A 22,371-nucleotide genomic window follows, 5' to 3' on the forward strand; every position below is an offset into this window, starting at 1 on the left:
ATTAGATGCAACTGACTTCTCTCTCATAAATACCAGTTTTCTAATGTATTGCACCTTTATTATGACCAGGGTCCAGCATGGCTGAAGATGATCCTGCTCTTCATCTGCATCCTGGTGGAGCTACTTTTAAACTGCTCATATAGTATATCTACCCAAGAGTCAGGGGTGATGTTAGGGGTTCCAAAATATCCTGATGAGCTACTTTTTTGGCTTATTTTGTAATTACTCATGTAGCATATCTACCCAAGGGGGTCAATGATGTTGCAAGAATCCTAAAAGACCTGAGGCATCCTATTAAGCTACTTTTTGGCCTTTTTTATAGCAGCACATATAGTATGTCTACATAATGGTCAAGGGAGTTGCTAGGATTTTAAAAGACCTAAAGCATAGATGATTAAAAAATTTTTAAGTCAGCCAGCAGCCAATTGGCTGCAGTGCTGATTGTCTAACATTTACCAACAATTCTGATCAAGGAGTTAATCTAATGATTGAATATGAATGGCCATAGATGGATGGAAATTAGTCTGATTGCTGCTGAATCAGTCAAATATCAATCCAGCTATGGCTAGCTATCGGCATCCTGATGAGCTACTTATATGGCCTTTTTTGTAGAGGCTTATGTAGTATATCTACCCAAGGGTCAGGGGTGTTGCTAGGATCCTAAAAGACTTAAAGTGGTTCATCAGAATGTCTTGTTTGCCTTTTTTTGTTGCTTAGGTAGTATATCTTATCCAAGTGTCAGGGGTGTTGCCAGGATCATAACAATTACTTTTTAGTCTTTTTTATAGATGCTCCTATAATAGACCTATGTCATATAAGACCTAAAGGTTATAGAGCAAGGAAAAGTCCAGGAGGCTACACTAAAGCACATATCCACTTTGTTGCATAGAAAAGCAGCTTAAAAACACCATACTGTATACTGGGGGGAAGGTTCACACGTATCACGCTAATCTCAGCACTTAATCATAGCCCTGAGGTTAGCATGATGCACGTGAATCTTTTTTTTTTTTTTTTCCCCCACTGGCATACAGTATGGTGTTTTTAAGCTGCTTTTCTATACAATAAAGTGGATGTGTGCTTTAATGCAGCCTCCCAAACTTACCTTTGATCTATAGCACAGGTGTGCAAATTGGGCCAGCACACATGCTGAAGGATTGTGGGAGTGATGAGCCTACCTGGAGCAGCGCTACATTCTCTAAGACCTAAAGCCATCCTTGGTTACCCCCATCTATTGTGAAAAGTTGCAGATTTAATTTACTTTTTTCACTCCCTATCTTTTATTGCTGATGTCTCTCCCCTCCCCTGAATATTTCTCTTCTCTAGGTAAAGAGACAAACAATCTGCCTGCTCTTGTAAAGCCTCTAATGCACTTTCTGCTCTATGGCAGAGTCTGAGCAGTGCATGGGGATGACTGTGTGTCTGTAAAACAAAATGACACAAACAGTTAACACCCTATGTCCTTCTAATAGCCATGGGCCTGGGGTCCATCTTGATGCCTGACGGCCTTTGGTATTTGCTATGTGGCTTCCAGTAGTAGGCACACCGATTTGCAAAGGGGCTGTCATTACAGTTTCTAAAACACGTCCCCAGTCTTCTGCAACAGGTTTCCCATTTCCAACAACACCTGCAGTCTCTGGCCATCATTTCCTCTAGTATGTCTGCATTTTCTAATGGTCTAGTTAATATTACATATATTAAAAATTCCATGTGGCCTGTTAGTGATTTTAGGAGTCGCAGCTGAGGCCACCTATACACAGTATATCAGAATTTGATAATCACTGGTCTTTAGGAAGTGTTAGATGCAGACTTACAGAAAGACCATGTAACCGGAGTCTACATCCCAGTTGTCGGGGTATAGCACCACTGCTGCCAAGGGTGTAACAAAACTCATAGCAGGCTATACAACTACTATGGGGCACAGAGCTGTCTTTTCTATACTTCAGGTTATGCAGGAAGCAATAGCATGTAGCAAATACGTTTTGAGGAAATTATTCAAAGTTGGAGGTTTGGAGAAATGTATTTAAGATTTGGGAACCTCTAAACTAGTTCTTTTAAACAATTAGTATTTTATCACTAAAGAAGTGCTTTCACTATTGAGATCAAAGAGACAAGGTGGCCTGTTATGGTTTTGGTGTGGGTCCCCATCACACATACTGTAGACATGGCTGTTTCTTTCTTCAGCTAGCTATGGCTTGGGTTTTTCCTTTAGCTATGACTACTGAGCTTGAGCATATTCACTTATTTCAGGCTGGGAGTACACAGTGCTGTTTTCTTATATTTTAACCCTTTAGCATGTTTGTATGTAAAGGCCGAAAACGATAATTTATAGTCTATGTGAAACACCAAAGTTTACAGCAAGCTTTTACAAAGCTTTCAACAAACCTTAAACAGCTTTGGTAAAGCCTTTAAATCAAACCAGTACCAATTTGTGGAGGTTAAAGACAGATTTTTAAAGAGGACCAGAACTGTGGAAGCTGTGCCTAAACAGGCAAGCAGAAGGCAAAAGGCTAGTCCCCCAGATTTGACCGTAGTCTCCCTGCAACTGATCTTTTCCTTAATACTGACTTACAGGCTTTGTTCTGCACTGGGTCTCTGTGCAGAGGCATCAGTCTTTGTAATGGCAGTGCTTGGCTTCTTCATGCCAAAGCTAACACCCTACAGGATAGTAGGGAAGAATTTAAGAAGCAGCAGGAGACGTACAGATCCACCTATGACAGAAGCAGGGAGATCCTTGCATTTCAGATGCTAAAAGGTACAGCTTTCTCTCCAGCAAGGAGAACAGTGACCAGCACAGTAGTGACATGATTCAATCCTCTTGCACATCTGGTAAGACTAGCAGTAAAAGTGAGCAGTGCCTTAGATTCACTACAAATATATGGCAATTGAGGATCAATGCATAGGATGTGCACTGCTATTTTTGGGAGGAATTCAAAACAACTTCTTAGGCACCAGTAATATTTATAGGAGCGAAATATTCCTAGGAGGTCCACTTTAATGAGAGTGCTGACTGTCACTTTAAACGATCTACTATCAGATTTCTATAAGCTTCAGCACTACTTGAAGCTTGTTTAAAGCCTCTGGAAACCTGCTAGCGGCTTGTTTAAATTACAGTCAGCATTCCCATTAAGATCTGTGTTTTAACCTCCTCTTTCTAGAACATAAATTTGCTTTACATTTTAACAAAGTTACCTGAAGCTTGCTGAAAGCTTTGCAAATATTTTGTTAAAGCTTGCTGTACACTTTGCTTATTCACATTTGTACAGCTGTATGTACAAAGCCAAATAGTCTACTGTGGAAAAAAATATTGTCAGAGGGCCATTAAACATAAAAGACAGGTTGGTTTATATGAAAGAGTTTTTAATAACAGCCATGAGTTATATGAAAGACTTGTAATAATGTTTCAAAATGGAGATTAAGGTTAGATATTTTTCAGAACACAATTGCCTTCCTCTCCTGTAATCACACAGAAGAAAATTATGGTTGCCACTTTCAAGCCATCCCAAAATGGCAGCTCACTTAGGACAAAAGGGTGCTCAGCAAAGCAGCATAAATATTGTATCTGAAGAGATATGGGGATTTTTGGGAATGCCATTAGAAGCTCTTTCATGTAAAACAATCTTTTGTTCTCAGATTTAGATTTACTATTCCTTAAATCTATATTTAGACATCAGTCACTTCATTTGCACAAACACAACTGCCCCAGCGAGCCTATGTACAGCCACAGTCAGTGCTTACGTAAACCTTGCACACATCACGTTCGGTTCAGCAATCTCTACACCCGGTTATTGACCCTGTTAAGCTGTAGGCGGCACAGCAATAAGTTGACACTGCTGATCCTCTTACAACGCAGAGGCTGAGTCCGTCTTCCCTTCTACCCATCTTCTATGGTTACCTACCCCCACACTTTCTCTGCTTCCCCATTGCCCACCCTCCAAAGGAAAGATTAAATTAAAAAATCAGGTTATTAATACTGTGTTGGGATTTTTTTCTTCTGTGTCTTTTTTTTTTCCCTTTTAAATAAAAAACTCCTCCTTTCGCTTGTGGTTCTCGCCTCCATTTAGAAATGCTTCTCGGGCTTCGCCATGTTCATCCAGTCCACTTGCTTCATGAGTCAGGTATGAGCCTGCAAGAAAGTCACATGGTTAAAGTTGAACTACGGGCAAAAATAAAAGGCCACTAATTAATGCAGTTCTGTATCCATTAACATTCATTTTTTTTCTTTTTTACAAGCAATCCAACTACCTTAATTGGCCTCTTCTAATATCCTGCACATCTGCAGTCAGTGTGGTAGAGTGAGGGAGAGAAATGGGAGCAAACCAAGGGTACTGCATGCATATATATGCCAACAAGAAATTTACTGATAGCAGGAGAATGGATAGAGAGATAACCACAGCAATCTCCTGCCGCTCTGTTACTCTGCAGTAGGCTGGGGGTGGAGTAAGGATGACACTGTATTATTTATTGTAAGTGGTGGATGACTTACAATAAGGAATACAGTTTTACTGTGTGGTGGAGATGCGTTTCCTACAGTGAAGGAAATAAGTATTTGATCCCCTGATGATTTTGATTGTTTGCCCACTCACAAAGAAATAATCAGTCTAATAATAGAATGGTAGGTGTATTGTAACACAGAGACAGAATAGCAACAAAAAATTCAAAAGAAATGCATGTCTAACAAATTATGCACGGATTTGCATGTTCATGAGGGAAATACATATTTGAAGGTAACAAACTGAGATTAGAAGCAGTCTCTTAAAGGGAGTGCTGCTAATCTCATTTTTTTACCTATATAAAAGACACCTGTCCACAAGAGCAATCAAACAATTAGATTCCAAACTCTCCACCATGGCAAAGACCAAAGAGCTGTCCAAGGATGTCTGGGACAAAATTGTAGACCTACACAAGGCTGGACTGGGCTACCAAACTATCACCAAGCAGCTTGGTGAGAAGGTGACAACAGTTGGTGCAATAATTCACAAATGGAAGAAACAGAAAACAACTGTCAGTCTCCCTAGGTCTGGTGCACTATGCAAGATCTCACCTCGTGGAGTGTCAGTGATCATGAGAACAGTGAGGAATCATCCCAGAACTACATGTGAGGCTCTTGTCAATGATCTCCAGGCAGCTGGGACCACAGTCGCCAAGAAAACAATTGGTAACACACTAAGCCGACAAGGATTGAAATTCTGCAGTGCCTGCAAGGTCCCTCTGCTCAAGAAAGCACATGTCCAGGCCCGTCTGCATCATTCAGATGTTCAGTGGCAAACTTCAGAGGAGGTCTGGTTGAAAGTGTTGTGGTCAGATGAGACCAAAATCAAGCTCTTTAGCATCAACTCAACTCGCTGTGTTTGGAGAAGGAGGAATGCTGCCTATGACCCCAAAAACACCATCCCAACTGTCAAACATGGTGGTGGAAACATTCTGCTTTGGGGGTGTTTTTCTGCTAAGGGGACAGGACAACTGCACCGCATCAAAGGGAGGATAGACAGGGCAATGTACCGTCAAATCTTGGGTAAGAAACTTCTTCCCTCAGCCAGGGCATTGAAAATGGGTCGTGGATGGGTGTTCCAGCATGACAATGACCCAAAACACACGGCCAAGGCAACAAAGGAGTGGCTCAAGAAGAAGCACATTAAGATCCTGGAGTGGCCTAGCCAGTCTCCAGACCTTAATCCGCTTGAAAATCTGTGGAGGGAGCTGAAACTTCGAGTTGCAAAACGTCAGCCACCAAACCCTAATGACTTGGAAAGGATCTGCCAAGAGGAGTGGGCCAAAATTCCTCCTGAGATGTGTGCAAACCTGGAGGCCAACTACAGGAAATGTCTGACCTCTGTGATTGCCAACAAGGGATTTGCCACCAAGTACTAAGTCATGTTTTGTGAAGGGGATCAAATACTTATTTCCCTCATGAACATGCAAATTAGTGCATAATTTGTTAGACTTGCATTTTTTTTTAATTGTTTGTTGCTATTCTGTCTCAGTGTTACAATACACCTACCATGCAATTTTTAGACTGATCATTTCTTTGTGAGTGGGCAAATATTCAAAATCAGCAGGGGATCAAATACTTATTTCCTTCACTGTATGTGGAAAAAGTCATAATTTGGAGCCCAGTTGGCCTGCATTCAGCGGCTCTTCACAAATACACAGCAGAGGAGATTCACCAGAGTTCAGAAATCCAAGCGTAATAGGTTAGAGAGCTCCAAATGAAGAATCCTTAGAAGTCCAAAGTCTTTATTGGTCAACTGGTTACAAGTCCCTTGCCATGCTTGTTGTAACCAGTTGAACAATAAATATTTTGGACCTTCTAAAGATTTTTCATTTGGTGCTCTGCTTGACCTATTACACTTTAAGTATGTCTTATACTAATATATTTCATCTGCATATTTAGCTGTCTGGACATCAGCTTTAATATCCTTCTCTATTTCAGTGCTAAGTGCTGTATGACTGAGAAGGAGAAACATGGTGCTCGTTTTGGAGAACATGTGGAAGGACTTTTTATAAATCATAACTGTCTGAAAACTAAAATATAGCAATCACTGTTAACCTGTTAGCTTTTCTGAACATTTTAAAAATAAAGTCCTCCTCCAATATCACAAATTGTCTGCTACCATCATGGGTAATCAAAAAAAGCCTGTGTGCCCCGTTACTACTGTAACTTTGGGCGTAAGCCCCACTTTTCCGTTGAAGAAACAGTGCATAATGTATGCAGACCCCTTTACTTTTTCAATTTTGTTATGTTTCAGTCTGATACTCTAGTTGTTTAGGTTAAATGTTTCTTTCTCAATCTACACCCAATAATGACCTGAAAACAGAATTTTAGAAATGTTTGTAAAAGTATGACAAATGAAAACTGAAATATCACACTGGCATAAGTATTCAGATACTTTGCAACAACACTTGAAATTTAGCTCAGGTGCCTCCTATATCTCATTAGATGTTTCTACATGATTTGATTGGACATGATTTGTAAAGGTGCACACACCCCTCTATAAAAGACCTCACAGCTGACATGGCATACTGTATCAGAGCAAAAGCCATGCGGTCAAACGAACTGCCTGCAGAGTTCAAAGACAGAATTGTTGCAAGGCACAGATCTGGGGAAGGCTACAAAAAAATTCTGCTGCACTGAAGGTTCCCAAAAGCACAGTGGCTTCAATAATTCTCAAATGGAAGAAGTTTGGCACAACCAGTACTCTTCCAAGAGCTGGTCGCCCAGCCAAACTGAGCAATTGGGGAAGAAGGGCCTTAGTAAGACAGGTGACCACGAAGCCAGTGGTCATTCTGACTGAGCTCCAGAGATCCTGTGAAGAAATGGGACAACTATCACTCCAGCCCTCCACGGATCTGGACTTTATGTTAGAGTGGCTAGATGGAAGCTTCTCCTTAGTGCCAAAATAAAATCCACTTGCAGTTTGCAAAAAAAAAAAAAAAAAAAGAACCTGAAGGATTCTCAAACTGTGGTGAGCAAGATTCTCTGGTCTTCTTAAACCAAGATTGAACTGTTTGGCCTCATCTCTAAACATTGTTTCTGGAGAAAGCCAGGCACTGTACGCTACCTGCCCAATAGTGAAGCATGGTGGTGGCAGCATCATGCTGTGGGGGTGTTTTTCAGCAGCAGGGACTAGGAAACTGGGCAGGTTTAAGGGAAAGTTGAATGGAGCAAAGTACAGAGATATCCTCAATGAAAAGCTGTTCCACAGTGCTCAGGACCTCAGACTGGGCTGAAGGTTCACCTTCCAGCATGACAGCAATCCTAAGCACACAGTCATGACAACTCTGTGACAGAGCCCTGTCTTGAACCCTATTGAACATCTCCAGAGAGATCTGAAAATGGCTGTCCACTGGCAGTCCCCATCAAACCTGACTGAGCTTGAGAGAATTTGCAAAGAAGAATAGCAGAAAATCCCCCAATCCAAGTGTACAACAAAGCTTGTCACATCATACCCAAAAGGTTTGAGGCTGTAATTGCTGTCAAAGGTGCTTCAACAAAGTACTGAGTAAAGGGCCTAAATGCTTGCGTTCATGTGATACTAAAGTTTTTTATTTTTAATAAATTCACAGACATTTCTAAAATTCGGTTTTCACTTTCTGATTATGGGGTACTGAGTGTAGATTAATAAGAAAAAACAATGATTGTTGTAGTACCAGGCTGCAACATAGCAAAATTACAAAAGTGAAGGAGGTCTGAATATTTTATGAATGCACTGTCTATTTACTCACATTGAGTTGAGTAGGTCCAGTGGACTGGTAAGATAAGACCTGCAAGAAGTTGGCTTACCTCTTGGTATACATCATTTGTATTTTGTGGCACAAATCAGGAGATAGTTACCATTGCTTTTGCATTTGGATGGACGCATGTGCGAACCCTTTTGGTCCATTTTGTGGGACCTTGGGCTGTTGAGTTAAGCATGGCCAACCACACATGCTGGAGTGGAGGGGAAGAAGCAGCTAAAATATGAACAATAAGATTGTCTCCATTGTATTACTTCCCCCTGGAAACTCAGACTGACCTCTAGTAGGATAGCTGAGTCACACAGCATCCATGTGAGGTGGAAGTATTGTCAGAAAAACTGTGCCCCAGACTTTTTGGAGTTTAGGAACCAGTTGCCTCGTTATACTTTTGATAACCTCTATTTACTTGCTGCAGTTACAAAAGTTAACAATTAAATACCCTTCTGGTGAAACTGAGCCACTATAGTTACAAAATGAAAACAGGTTTGGCCATGCTCTAGAAGACCTAAGAATTTTTTAGATCTAGTCCACCATCATCTGAAGAAACTCACTCACCTTTCTGTCGGACGGAGCACCAGACCATGACAATTAGAACACAGATGACCAGGAAGACAAGAAGTGCCAAAATCCCACCTATTATGGCATAGGGAACTTGAGTCTGAGCCTCAATGATCGCTCCAGGGTCTACAAGAAACAAGGAACAGGAGGGAAATGTTCAAACTAACATTATAAGAGGACCTCAAGAATAGAAAGGACAACTTGGCCAATATTCAATAAAAGCAAACAAGAAATCCAAGGACCCAAATTTCAAGTTCCAGTTATTATATGTGGGTGGTCATCTCTGACTATTTTTTATCAATCAATATGTAAAATGTTCTCCTACTCCTGCCCAATGAGCCTCCCTGATATTGGCCTCAGTAACCAAAGGAAGGCTGAACGGTGAGAAGGGGGGGGGGGGGGGGGTACAACATGTACAGGAAAAAGTAGCCAGGGGGCAGAGCCAAGCAGAACATGTACAGGAAAATGTGAGCTGTCCTCCTTGCTCATCAAAGGCAAACTTAGCTTAACTAGGTTCAGTTGCATGAAATTACTGAAACGCCTTCCAGAGATGCCATATTATAAGATGCTAAGCACATTTTAGATAGTAAATACATTGCAAAAGTGGTTTGATTCTTCTCCCAAGAATAAAGAAAGTAAGCAATCAGAGGTGTAGTCCATAGCAAGCAACCAATCAGATAACTGCCTTTATGTTGGGCAATAAAAATCTTTTTACTTTCCTCCATTGCTTTTACATCTCCTGCACTGCGGTTTAAAGGTTTGCCTTGTACTCACCATACACCACCAGCACATATTGGTCAGAGGAACGGCCATGTTTGTTGGAGACCTGGCAGCTGTACGTTCCGTTATCCTGCAGACTAAGCGAAGGAATGGTCAGGAGGTCACCCTGGACCTGCGATCGTTCCGGTAATGAGTCATTTAGGCGGCTCCAGAGGATCTCAGTCGGCCTGTCAGGAAGGAAATATATGGTGAGTGGTGCTCTAATTCCTATAAAATACCAGAAAGGGGATGGTAACAGAGCAATGAGTACAGACAGCAGATAAAACAGACTGCATTTAGCAGTAGTGTATGGCCAGCATCACTTTAAACTACCCTATATCGTGGTCATAAATATAATGCACTACAAAAGGCTTCTATTTCATGTATTGGGGAAATGCCATGTTAAATCCGGCGTGCCTCCATCTGCTTTATTTACCATGAAAGCACTACTAGCTTAGTGTTACGCAAACTAACCACATCACTCACAAACCATTGCACAACCTAACCTCCTAACGATGGCCCTCTGTAGAAAGAATGGGACTTAGCACCAATATGGCACAGCTTAATAAGTATTGAAATGGGAATATAAAGCAGACCTGAACACAAAATGTGTAGATTGCTATAATATAGGGAACATTTTACCTTTCTTCTTGAATTTATCCTGAAAAATAGCAGTGTACTTCCTAGCTGTTCCTACAGCTTCATCACTGTTTATCTGCTGCCTCTGGCTGCTAGTCTTAGGATATTTGGAATGAGATGTTATTACTATGCCGCTCAAAAGTTCTTTTTGCTGGTGGCTCTGATATGAGGAAACAAAGCCCTGCCTATAAAGATGACCACCTCCAAGGAAAGACAGTGAAGTACAAGGCATGGTTAATAGTGTCAGCATGTAAAACGCCAGCCAAAATGTTTTTGTTAGTTCTGGATAGAACAGATACTGTAGGTTAAAACAGTTGTTTAGTTTTTACTGCTGCCCGTAGCTCCAGTGTAGAGATTCCTTACTGCTTATTCCTTAGATTGCTTACTGTGCGGTCACTGGGGCAGAAAGTAAGCAGTCACCAAAAAAAAAAAATGTTTTTTTGTAGACTTGGGAAGGGTTAGGACTTCAGCTTTTCTCCCTAAGGAGACACAGCAATAAAAAAAAGAGAAGTTTTTCACCCTTCCCTAAGCCTTACAAAAACATTTGAGCTGGGATGTTGCTTTAATTTGGACCTTTCTGTAGTTACATGCTCCAGACATGTCCCAATATACATTTACGGTATAATCTTTCACAAAGGCTTTTCTTTAAAAGGCTGTACATGAGCTTCAGTCCAGTGACTTTGCCTAGGCTGAGATGATGTCACCAGTCTGCTGAAGGCAGGAGGAAGGAGGCAGGAGATCTCCACTCCCCCCTGTAATCAGACTGTACAATGTAGCTATGGATGAGCTCCCCCGGTAACCAGACTGTACAATGTAACTATGGATGAGCTCCCACGGTAATCAGACTGTACAATGTAACTATGGATGAGCTCCCCTGGTAATCAGACTGTACAATGTAACTATGGATGAGCTCCCACGGTAATCAGACTGTACAATGTAACTATGGATGAGCTCCCCTGGTAATCAGACTGTACAATGTAACTATGGATGAGCTCCCACGGTAATCAGACTGTACAATGTAACTATGGATGAGCTCCCCCGGTAATCAGACTGTACAATGTAACTATGGATGAGCTCCCCCGGTAATCAGACTGTACAATGTAACTATGGATGAGCTCCCACGGTAATCAGACTGTACAATGTAACTATGGATGAGCTCCCCTGGTAATCAGACTGTACAATGTAGCTGTGGATGAGCTCCCCTGGTAATCAGACTGTACAATGTAGCTGTGGATGAGCTCCCCTGGTAATCAGACTGTACAATGTAGCTGTGGATGAGCTCCCCTGGTAATCAGACTGTACAATGTAACTGTGGATGAGCTCCCCTGGTAATCAGACTGTACAATGTAACTGTGGATGAGCTCCCCTGGTAATCAGACTGTACAATGTAACTGTGGATGAGCTCCCCTGGTAATCAGACTGTACAATGTAACTATGGATGAGCTCCCCTGGTACTCAGACTGTACAATGTAGCTATGGATGAGCTCCCCTGGTAATCAGACTGTACAATGTAGCTATGGATGAGCTCCCCTGGTACTCAGACTGTACAATGTAGCTATGGATGAGCTCCCCTGGTAATCAGACTGTACAATGTAGCTGTGGATGAGCTCCCCTGGTACTCAGACTGTACAATGTAGCTATGGATGAGCTCCCCTGGTAATCAGACTGTACAATGTAACTGTGGATGAGCTCCCCTGGTAATCAGACTGTACAATGTAGCTGTGGATGAGCTCCCCTGGTAATCAGACTGTACAATGTAACTGTGGATGAGCTCCCCTGGTAATCAGACTGTACAATGTAACTGTGGATGAGCTCCCCTGGTACTCAGACTGTACAATGTAGCTATGGATGAGCTCCCCTGGTAATCAGACTGTACAATGTAGCTATGGATGAGCTCCCCTGGTAATCAGACTGTACAATGTAACTATGGATGAGCTCCCACGGTAATCAGACTGTACAATGTAACTATGGATGAGCTCCCACGGTAATCAGACTGTACAATGTAACTATGGATGAGTTCAGGCGTGTTCGGATCCTAGTCCAAACCTGCCTGAGCTATCCCATCTGGAAGCTGTCATGGTGCTCCCCAATCATAAGTTGCCGGCACATTCCCCACTGCTGCATGTATACATGCCCCTTGTACGGCTGGGGGCAGGGAATGCCTCGGCCACTTGTGTATGGTGGAGTGCCATGCCAGCTTCCTGGCCAGATGACTTAGGTGAGTTCAAACTTGGATCCGAAAATGCGTGAGCTCATCCCTAGTTGTACCACTGCACCTTGTGACAAGGTAAGGCCAAATTCATTCCGCTGCTTCAATTTCACTGCAATTATGTAGTGCAACTTGGATGCTACTTTGATGTTATATTTGGAGAATTTATGGGACTGGAATTGCACCAAAGTAGTACTGTAACCCTTTCCAGAATTGCACTGTGCTGAGTTGCATTGATGCAAAAGGGGACCACTGAAAACAGTGTGATTTCCATGGCCGTGCGATTCTTTGCGAATCAGGTTGCAGGTCTGAAATTACACTAGAATGAATGGAGCCTCAGGGTCTACAGCAGGGTGCTGATCTGTGTCAGACATTTGTGTTAACAACCAAGAACTAGAGAGGCACCAGGATTTATTTGATTTTGTCATCTCTGAGCTGGAATCTCCGTCCAGGAAGCAGGTGCTGACCTTGGATGATGCCTGAACAAAGATGGCGCTGTCTTCCTCATAAGGAAAGCAGATAAAGGCATGGTCAGGGGAAGAACTGTGATCTCTGATTGATAAATAATACAGTATACCCTCAAGATACACTTAACACGTAACTAGTATGTATGCATGAAAAATACAGTCAGGTCCATAAATATTGGGACATCGACACAATTCTAACATTTTGGGCTCTATACACCACCACAATGGATTTGAAATGAAATGAACAAGATGTGCTTTAACTGCAGACTGTCAGCTTTAATTTGAGGGTATTTACATCCAAATCAGGTGAACGGTGTAGGAATTACAACAGTTTGCATATGTGCCTCCCACTTGTTAAGGGACCAAAAGTAATGGGACAATTGGCTTCTCAGCTGTTCCATGGCCAGGTGCGTGTTATTCCCTCATTATCCCAATTACAATGAGCAGAATTGTGTAGATGTCCCAATATTTATGGACCTGACTGTATATAGCTGGTGCTAGGTCCAATTAAACACTCACCATTCGTGCTGCTGTAGTTCTTCAGCCTGTTTCAGGTTGTTACTTGCACTTACACCAAATGTATGCAATTGATCTCAGCCCCATGGAGAGCACAGCACTCACTGCCAACAATGGCACCATCTCGGTATATTCTCCACGCTTGTACTCCCTTATTTATTTTCCCCCTCCAGCTTGCTGAAAGGGTGTTTGATTTGGAATTCATAAGCTCTTTCTTTATATCTCAGGAATAACAGACTGCATCGGGCTCCAAACAAAACAATGTTCCACATACTTTGCAAGCCTTCCCTTGTTGCTGCAGTGTTGTGTACATGTAGCCTACTGCTTTTTTTTTTTTTGTTTAAAGCACAAACTTCTCAAAGCCCCTCATCTACAAAAGGGTCTGCAGGACGAAGTGCGTCACCAAAACCAACCAGTTTCACCATTTCAGTTTTACAGAATCCAAAAGTTAGGAAAATACTGTACATTTAAAGTGCATAGAATACATTCCTTACTAGAATTGTAAATTATCTTACTGTTAATGGCATATAATTTAGAATTGACCCGTTTAAAAAAATAATGCTTAAATAAAGAAAGAGATCTGTGCCAGCATATCCTAGCTCAGGGCAGGCTTGCTGATGGCGACAATGGCAGAACATGCCTGCACGGTCTGTTTTGGAAAAACAGGGTGACAACGCACAAGTACAAGTGAGAGACAGGAACAGAGCGTTGTCACCCTAAAACAGGAAGTGCCTGAACAAAGATCAGGAAGGCAGGATCATCAGGGATTACTATAATGATAGCTAAATATTTCAGAATATTTTACTTAAAATACTTTTGGAATACCATTAACATGTTAAAGCTTATGTGAATTTGCAGCGATTGAGTTTAGTTCTGCAATAAAGCAGATGGAAACCCAACATGTCATATTTCTGATATGTGCCTGCTGTACCATGTACTTGTATAGAAAAAGTATCCTGGTCTCTTTGTATTGCTTCCATTGTGTAAAATGCTGGTGATCCCGCCAATCCCCATGCTTTCCTACTAAAAACTGACCATGCTCGGTATGTGGGCACAGCCTGGTCAGTTTTGTAGCTATGCTGGGAACCTAGCTTGGTCTCCTCCAATGATCTGGCTTGTGCCTCTCAGTAGCCTCTGAAGAGCAATTTTAACACTCATTGGCTTCAGAGGAAAGGGATATTTAGACACACATCTAAATCTACCCTAAGAATCACCTATTTGTTTTGGTTATGGAACAGGAAGTGAAGGGAAATCACCCCAATGGGACACAGATGGCAAAATAACCCCCTGCTATTCTGTCCATTCTAAAAAAAAAATGTTTTGGCTCTAATTCTACTTTAAGATCAGAGGACAGGACATATGGGGAACCCTTTTTTTTGGCATTAAAATTTCAGGTTCTCTGTGCTGAAAATGTACAGTTGTGTTCAAAATAATAGCAGTCAGACATCACTAACCGGATCAATCTCTGGTTTTGGTAGAAATGATATTTCTACATGGCAAATAATTTACTAGCAGGTGTAGTAGAGTAATAGAAATCCAACAGACCCAACAGTCATGACATGTATGCTGCTGATTCTGTGTCATTGAATCACTAATTGAAAGGTGCATGTTCAAAATAATAGCAGTATGGAGTTCTATTAGTGAGGTCATTCATTCTTTGAAAATAGGTGGCAATTATTGCCCTTATTTAAGGAAGGAAGGCAGCAAATGTTATACATGCTGGTTACAGTGCATTTCTCTCTGAAATTCTGAGGAAAATGGGTCGTTCCAGACATTGTTCAGAAGAACAGCGTACCTTGATTAAAAAGTTGATTGGAGAGGGGAAAACATATAAAGAAGTGCAGAAAATGATAGGCTGCTCAGCTAAAATGATTGCAAATGCTTTAAAATGGCAACCAAAGCCTAAAAGACGTGGAAGAAAGCAAAAAACTACCATTCAAATGGATTGAAGAATAGCCAAAATGGCAAGGACTCAGCCAACAATCAGCTCCAGGAAGATCAAAGAAGGTGTAAAGTTCCCTGTGAGTACTGTTACAATTAGAAGACGCCTATGTGAAGCCAAGCTATCTGCAAGAAGCCCCCGCAAAGTACCACTGTTGAAAAAAAGACGTGCTGAAGAGGTTACAATCTGCCAAAGAGCACATTGACTGGCCTAAAGAGAAATGGCGCAACGTTTTGTGGACTGATGAAAGACACGGGAGACAGTTTGTCAGACGACCCCCAAACACTGAATTCAAGCCACAGTACACTGTGAAGACATTGAAGCATGGTGGTGCAAGCATCATGATATGGGGATGTTTCTCATACTACGGTGTTGGGCCTATTTATCGCATACCAGGGATCATGGATCAGTTTGAATACATCAGAATACTTGAAGAGGTCATGCTGCCTTATGCTGAAGAGGAAATGCCCTTGAAATGGGTGTTCCAACAAGACAACGACCCCAAACACACCAGTAAACGTACATCTTGGTTCCAACAAGATTGAAGTTATGGAGTAGCCAGCCCAATCCCCGGATCTTAATCCAATAAAAAACTTGTGGGGTGTCATCAAAAATGCAGTTTATTTTTCTTCATGTTTTGATTTGGAATAGAATGTGTAGTGTTCCCAATGCATTTGTGTGTATGGAAATAAAAGCTATTAGAAGGATTTTGAGCTTTGTTCACTTTTTTCGACACACTATTATTTTGAACACAACTGTATATACAGCGGGGCAAAAAAGTATTTAGTCAGCCACCAATTGTGCAAGTTCTCCCACTTAAAAAGATGAGAGAGGCCTGTAATTGGCATCATAGGTAGACCTCAACTATGAGAGACAAAATGAGAAAAAAAAATCCAGACAATCACATTGGCTGATTTGGAAAGAATTTATTTGCAAATTATGGTGGAAAATAAGTATTTGGTCAATATCAAAAGTTCATCTCAATACTTTGTTATATATCCTTTGTTGGCAATGACAGAGGTCAAACGTTTCCTGTAAGTCTTCACAAGGTTGGCACACACTGTTGCTGGTATGTTGGCCTATTCCTCCATGCAGATCTCCTCTACAGCAGTGATGTTTTGGGGCTGTCGTTGGGCAACACGGACTTTCAACTCCCTCCAAAGGTTTCTATGGGGTTGAGATCTGGAGACTGGCTAGGCCACTCCAGGACCTTGAAATGCTTCTTACGAAGCCACTCCTTTGTTGCCCGGGTGGTATGTTTGGGATCATTGTCATGTTGGAAGATCCAGCCACGTTTCATCTTCAATGCCCTTGCTGATGGAAGGAGGTTTGCACTCAAAATCTCACGATACATGGCCCCATTCATTCTGTCCTGTACATGGATCAGTCGTCCTGGTCCCTTTGCGGAGAAACAGCCCCAAAGCATGATGTTGCCACCCCCATGCTTCACAGTAGGTATGGTGTTCTTTGGATGCAACTCAGCATTCTCTCTCCTCCAAACATGACGAGTTGTGTTTCTACCAAACAGTTCTATTTTGGTTTCATCTGACCATATGACATTCTTCCAATCCTCTTCTGGATCACCCAAATGCTCTCTAGCAAACTTCAGACGGGCCCGGACATGTACTGGCTTAAGCAGGGGGACACGTCTGGCACTGCAGGATCTGAGTCCCTGGCGGCGTAGTGTGTTACTGATGGTAGCCTTTGTTTCGTTGGTCCCAGCTCTCTGCAGGTCGTTCACTTGGTCCCCCCGTGTGGTCCTGGAATTTTTGCTCACTGTTTTTGTGATCATTTTGACCCCACAGGGTGAGATCTTGCATGGAGCCCCAGATCGAGGGAGATTATCAGTGGTCTTGTATGTCTTCCATTTTCTAATTATTGCTCCCACAGTTCATTTGTTCACACCAAGCTGCTTGCCTATTGCAGATTCAGTCTTCCCAGCCTGGTGCAGGTCTACAATTTTGTTTCTGGTGTCCTTCGACAGCTCTTCAGTCTTCACCATAGTGGAGTTTGGAGTGTGGCTGTTTGAGGTTGTGGACAGGTGTCTTTTATACTGATAACAAGTTCAAACAGGTGCCATTGATACAGGGAATGAGTGCAGGACAGAGGAGCCTCTTAAAGAAGAAGGTACAGGTCTGTGAGAGCCAGAAATCTTTCTTGTTTGTAGGTGACCATTTACTTATTTTCCACCATAATCTGCAAATAAATTCTTTCCAAATCAGCCAATGTGATTGTCTGGATTTTTTTTCTCATTTTGTCTCTCATAGTTGAGGTCTACCTATGATGCCAATTACAGGCCTCTCTCATCTTTTTAAGTGGGAGAACTTGCACAATTGGTGGCTGACTAAATACTTTTTTGCTCCACTGTAATAGTGTTCCCTGAATGTTTTCCAAGGCTCGAGCTATGTCGAGTATGAACATCCAGAAACGGAGTATGAACATCCAGAAATGAACAGAGTATGAACACCAGCAATGAATAGACAATATATAGGATTCTCAGCACATATACAGAAGAAAATCATTTAAGTGACCTCCCCATTCAACAAAGTGGAGTGCAGTTTTGCTGAGAACTCTCAAGAGAAGCAAACACAGAATGATCAAGCTCCAGCATACAACAGGATCATCTGCCCTTAGCCTGTGTGACTCTCCCTAGGTTTCAATGGCTACATCAACCTCCACCATCTCACAGTGTCATAGCTTGTAACATAAAGAGCACTCCATGAACCTGCCATGTGACTGATGGCCTGAAAAGTTGGGGAGAAAAAAAAATCCCAAAACAGTAAAAAGGTGCCAAGGCCAATAATGGGACCCTGGCTATCTATCTAATAACAGCCTTTCATTGTATGTGTATACAAGCTGAACATTTGGGATGCTCTACTGAAAAGAATGGTCCACTTCAAACGTAAATATTTTTTTTGTAGATGGATAATTGCATAGGTTGAAAAAAAGACACTAGTCCATCTACCTCAACCATTAGAGAAAAAAAATAGAACACCTCCATATACACAATCCTATACCTACGGCTGATCCAAAGGAAGGCAAAAAACCCCCCAAATAAAGCGTGATCCAATTCACTCCAGTGGGTGAACAAAATTCCTTCTTGATCCCCCAAGAGGCAATCAGAAATTCCCTGGGTCAACAACCCCAATCATTTTCCCTCTAAATATTAATGTCTACTTATATTTTGTACATTCAGGAAATTATCCAGACCTTTTTTTTTAAACAATCTACTGAGCTGGCCAGAACCAGTTCTTGAAGTACTCTATTCCACATGTCTACTACTCTTACTGTGAAGAAGCCTTTCCCTATGTAAAGGTTAAATCTCCTTTCCTCCAAAGAGTGCCCTCTTGTCCTCCGTAATGAACTGAAAGTGATTAACTCTTTACCAAGTTCACTATATGGATCACTTATGGTCATATCCCTCCTTAATTGCCTCTTATCAAGAGAGAATAAATTCAGTTCCTCTAATCTTTCCTCATAGCTGTTCTCCTCCATGCCTCTTATCAGTTCGGTTGCCCTTCTCTGTACTTTCTCCAGTTCTCCGATATCCTTTTTTGTCAACTATAATGATTTGGTCTTTGATTTTCCCGTCCTAACTTCTCCATTAGAATTTCCAAGTTTTCCTCCTCGAGGAGCAAGTCACAAGGGCAGGTCATAGAAGTGTCTACACCATATTTATGTATGAAGTGTCACAACATTTTCCATATGTCCGTGTCCCTGCACTGATCCGCTAAGACAGGCAAGGACAGTCGTGGAGCCCTATTTACATTTTACAGCTGTGAACAGAATGGGGTTGGCAACGTCTGGTCTCTTTAATTTTCTGTATAGAGGTCCTTCCATCTTCCAAATATTTACAAAGCCAGGAACTACGGGACAGCAAGTTTAAAAACCGCTGGGACGAGAGCAATGGCAGTTTAAAAGCCAGCTAGTTAATTTTTTAAACTGGCAGATGTAATCAGAGGATGATGGCTTCATTACAAGAATGCCTGTGCTCATATGTCTGGGTTCATTTCACAAATGTACCGTTTTTTAAAAGTAAAAAATCTTCATTATGTGAAAAAAAAAAAAAAAAAACTGGCTGCAGCATGATCCACCATTGTTGCTCTTCAGGAATCGTGCAAACACTTTCTAAATGTGCCTAGGCACCCCCACCCCCCATGTGACAGTGTTCAGGCCTGGCAATTGGTTGCACAGATACTGATTCCTTACATTGTAGTGGGGTGAGGAGTGGTCGCATACATCCCATAACCACTTGAAGACCAAGCCTTTTCTGGCACTTTTTGTTTACATGTAAATTCTTAGAGCCCCCACACATTATATATTTTTTGAAGCAGAGGGCCTAGAGAATAAATCAGTGAGTTTTACAATTTTTTATGTCACACAGTATTTGCTCTGCAGTTTTTCAAATGCAATTTTTTAAATTTTCAGGCAAAAAACAATACATAACCCAATTTATTGGTAAAATACACTGGTCAAAAAAATGAAAGGAACACTTTTTAATCAGAGTCTAGTATCTAGTCAATGAAACTCCTGGGATATTGCTCTGGTCAGTGAAGTAGCAGAGGGGGTTGTTAATCAGTTTCAGCTGCTTTGGTGTTAATGAAATTAACAACAGGTGCACTAGATGGGAAACAATGAGAGGACCCCCAAAACAGGAATGGTTTTACAGGTTGAGGCCACAGACATTTTTTTCCTTACACATCTTTTCTGACTGTTTTTCACTAGATTTGCATTTGGCTAGGGTCAGTGTCATTACTATTAGCATGAGGCGGTACCTGGACCCTACACAGGTTGCACAGGCAGTCCAACTCCTCCAGGATGGCACATCAACGCGTGCCATTGCTAGAAGGTTTGCTGTGTCTCCCAGCACAGTCTCAAGAGGATGGAGGAGATTCCAGGAGACAGGAAGTTACTATAGGAGAGCTGGACAGGCCCGTAGGAGGTCCTTAACCTATCAGTAGGACTGGTATCTGCTCCTTTGTGCAAGGAAGAACAGGATGAGCACTGCCAGAGCCCTACAAAATGACCTCCAGCAGGCCACTGGTGTGAATCTCTGACCAAACAATCAGAAACAGACTTCATGAGGGTGGCCTGAGGGCCCAACGTCCTCTAGTGGGCCCTGTGCTCACTGCCCAGCAGCATAGAGCTTGATAAGCATTTGCCATTGAACACCAGAATTGCCAGGTCTGCCACTGGCGCCCTGTGCTTTTCACAGATGAGAGCAGGTTCACCCTGAGCAAGTGACAGACATGAAAGGGTCTGGAGAAGCCGTGGAGAACGTAATGCTGCCTGTAACATCGTTCAGCATGACCGTTTTGGTGGTGGGTCAGTGATGGTCTGAGGAGGCATATCCATGGAGGGACGCACAGACCTCTACAGGCTAGAAAATGGCATCCTGACTGCCATTAGATATCGGGATGAAATCCTTGGACCCATTGTCAAACCCTACGCTGGTGCAGTGGGTCCTGGGTTCCTCCTGGTGCACCACAATGCCCAGCCTCATGTGGTGAGAGTATGTACGCAGTTCTTGGAGGATGAAGAAATTGATACCATTGAATGGACATGCCCACGCAACAGCAACAAATGGCATAAATTTTACAATCCATAGGGCGACATTTTAAAGGCCTGTACACGTTACCACTTTTACAGAGGAGGTCTGGTGCTAGTATTACTGCTATGATCTGATGTTTGCAGTGATGCCTCAAATGTGTGCGACGATCGCTGTTTGCATGCATGCGGGTCCAACATGTGCATTCACCTTTGTGTGCAAGCATGGGGGGACGGGAAAGCTTCATATTTTTTTTTTTTTTTTACACAAGTTTTTTTTTGGATCACTTTTATTGCAAACATCGCTGATGACAGCAATAAGCATGTGACAGGTACTCTTTATGGAGAGATCTGGGGTCAATAAGACCCCAAATCCCTCTTCTGCACTTAAATTGGTGTGATTAAATGCCTTTTCTTTTAAAATGGTGTAGTTTATTTCTGAGTAAACCAGAAGTGATGTAAGGTCATCGCTTCTGGGTTACTATATCATAGAGCCGAACAAAGCCAACTCTCAATGTTTGGCTCTGATCAGCCAGCAGAAGCACCAGCTGGTCGATAGGGACTCCCAGTGGGATGAGAGATCCTGTTAAAGCCGTGGTGGGGGGGTTGGGGGGAGTCCCCTCCCATTACTTGTAATAGTAATCGAGCAGCTTCGATCGCTATTACAAGAGAGATGACCATTGGCTCTAAAAAACGGTACCAAGATGATGCAGTTATCATCCTGGTACAACCACTTGAAGCCCAGTGATGTGTCAGGTACATGCCTGGTCAGCAAGTGGATAACCAGAAGTACTGGGTTTTTCTCAAGGCTCCAGTGCTGGATTGACTTAGTAAGCAAATGCGTTAAAGTTAAAGCTCATGTGAACCCCCAACTTGGAAAACAACTCATTCAGTTTAAAATAGAAACGAAAGGCAAAAATACTCTATACTGTGTATACTCTAGATCTAAAAAATATTTTTTTTTCTTAAGTGATCACATAATATCTGTTCTCAACCTCATAAGAGGGTTAGAGAGGTGGGGGTGGAAAAACAGCAGTACACTGATCTTCCTAGTGAATGTCTGTGCAGAGTCAGTCTGACCATTGGAGGACAGACAGGCTGTTCTCCTAGTGACCACTCTGGGATGGATGTACTCTCATGCCTAGTGTGGTCAGTTCTTAAGAGGAAAGCAGGGGGACTGGCAGAAACACCAGGGATTTCACACAAAGGAAGCAATACAAAGAGAACAGGATACTTTTTAACCCAAGTACATGGTACAAGAGGCAAATATCTGGAATATGAAATATTGGGGGAACAATCTTTAAACTGCATTATATGTGATGATGTGCCTGTGACTGACAGAGCGATAAAAAGAAGTGGCTTTGGGTCACACAAAGAAAAGCAAGTCTGCGGGAGTGATGTATAAGGTGCTTTTTAATGGTACCCTAGACAAAAATAAACATTTAACCTTTTCCCCGGAGTTCAGCTTTAAAGGCGGTATGTTAACTTTGGGTACTGCC

At 42.1% G+C, this 22,371-nt stretch overlaps 1 protein-coding gene across 1 annotated transcript in view; it reads right to left on the bottom strand.

Moving 5' to 3' along the window:
- Positions 1-3,340: 3,340 nt before the first annotated feature.
- CADM4 (cell adhesion molecule 4) overlaps positions 3,341-22,371 on the bottom strand; it is a 650,810-nt gene continuing 631,779 nt past the window's right edge. The window contains exons 7-9 of the mRNA XM_089687341.1: positions 9,568-9,740; positions 8,791-8,919; positions 3,341-4,123 (exon numbers count right to left, since the gene is read on the bottom strand). Coding sequence (XP_089543467.1) covers positions 4,014-4,123; positions 8,791-8,919; positions 9,568-9,740 — 412 coding nt within the window. The 3' untranslated portion in view covers positions 3,341-4,013. The remainder of the gene's footprint in view (positions 4,124-8,790; positions 8,920-9,567; positions 9,741-22,371) is intronic.

The sequence above is a fragment of the Staurois parvus genome, unplaced genomic scaffold, assembly GCF_062004578.1.
Source record: "Staurois parvus isolate SC_StPar_1 unplaced genomic scaffold, SC_StPar_1.0 ptg000423l, whole genome shotgun sequence".
Lineage (NCBI taxonomy): Eukaryota > Metazoa > Chordata > Amphibia > Anura > Ranidae > Staurois > Staurois parvus.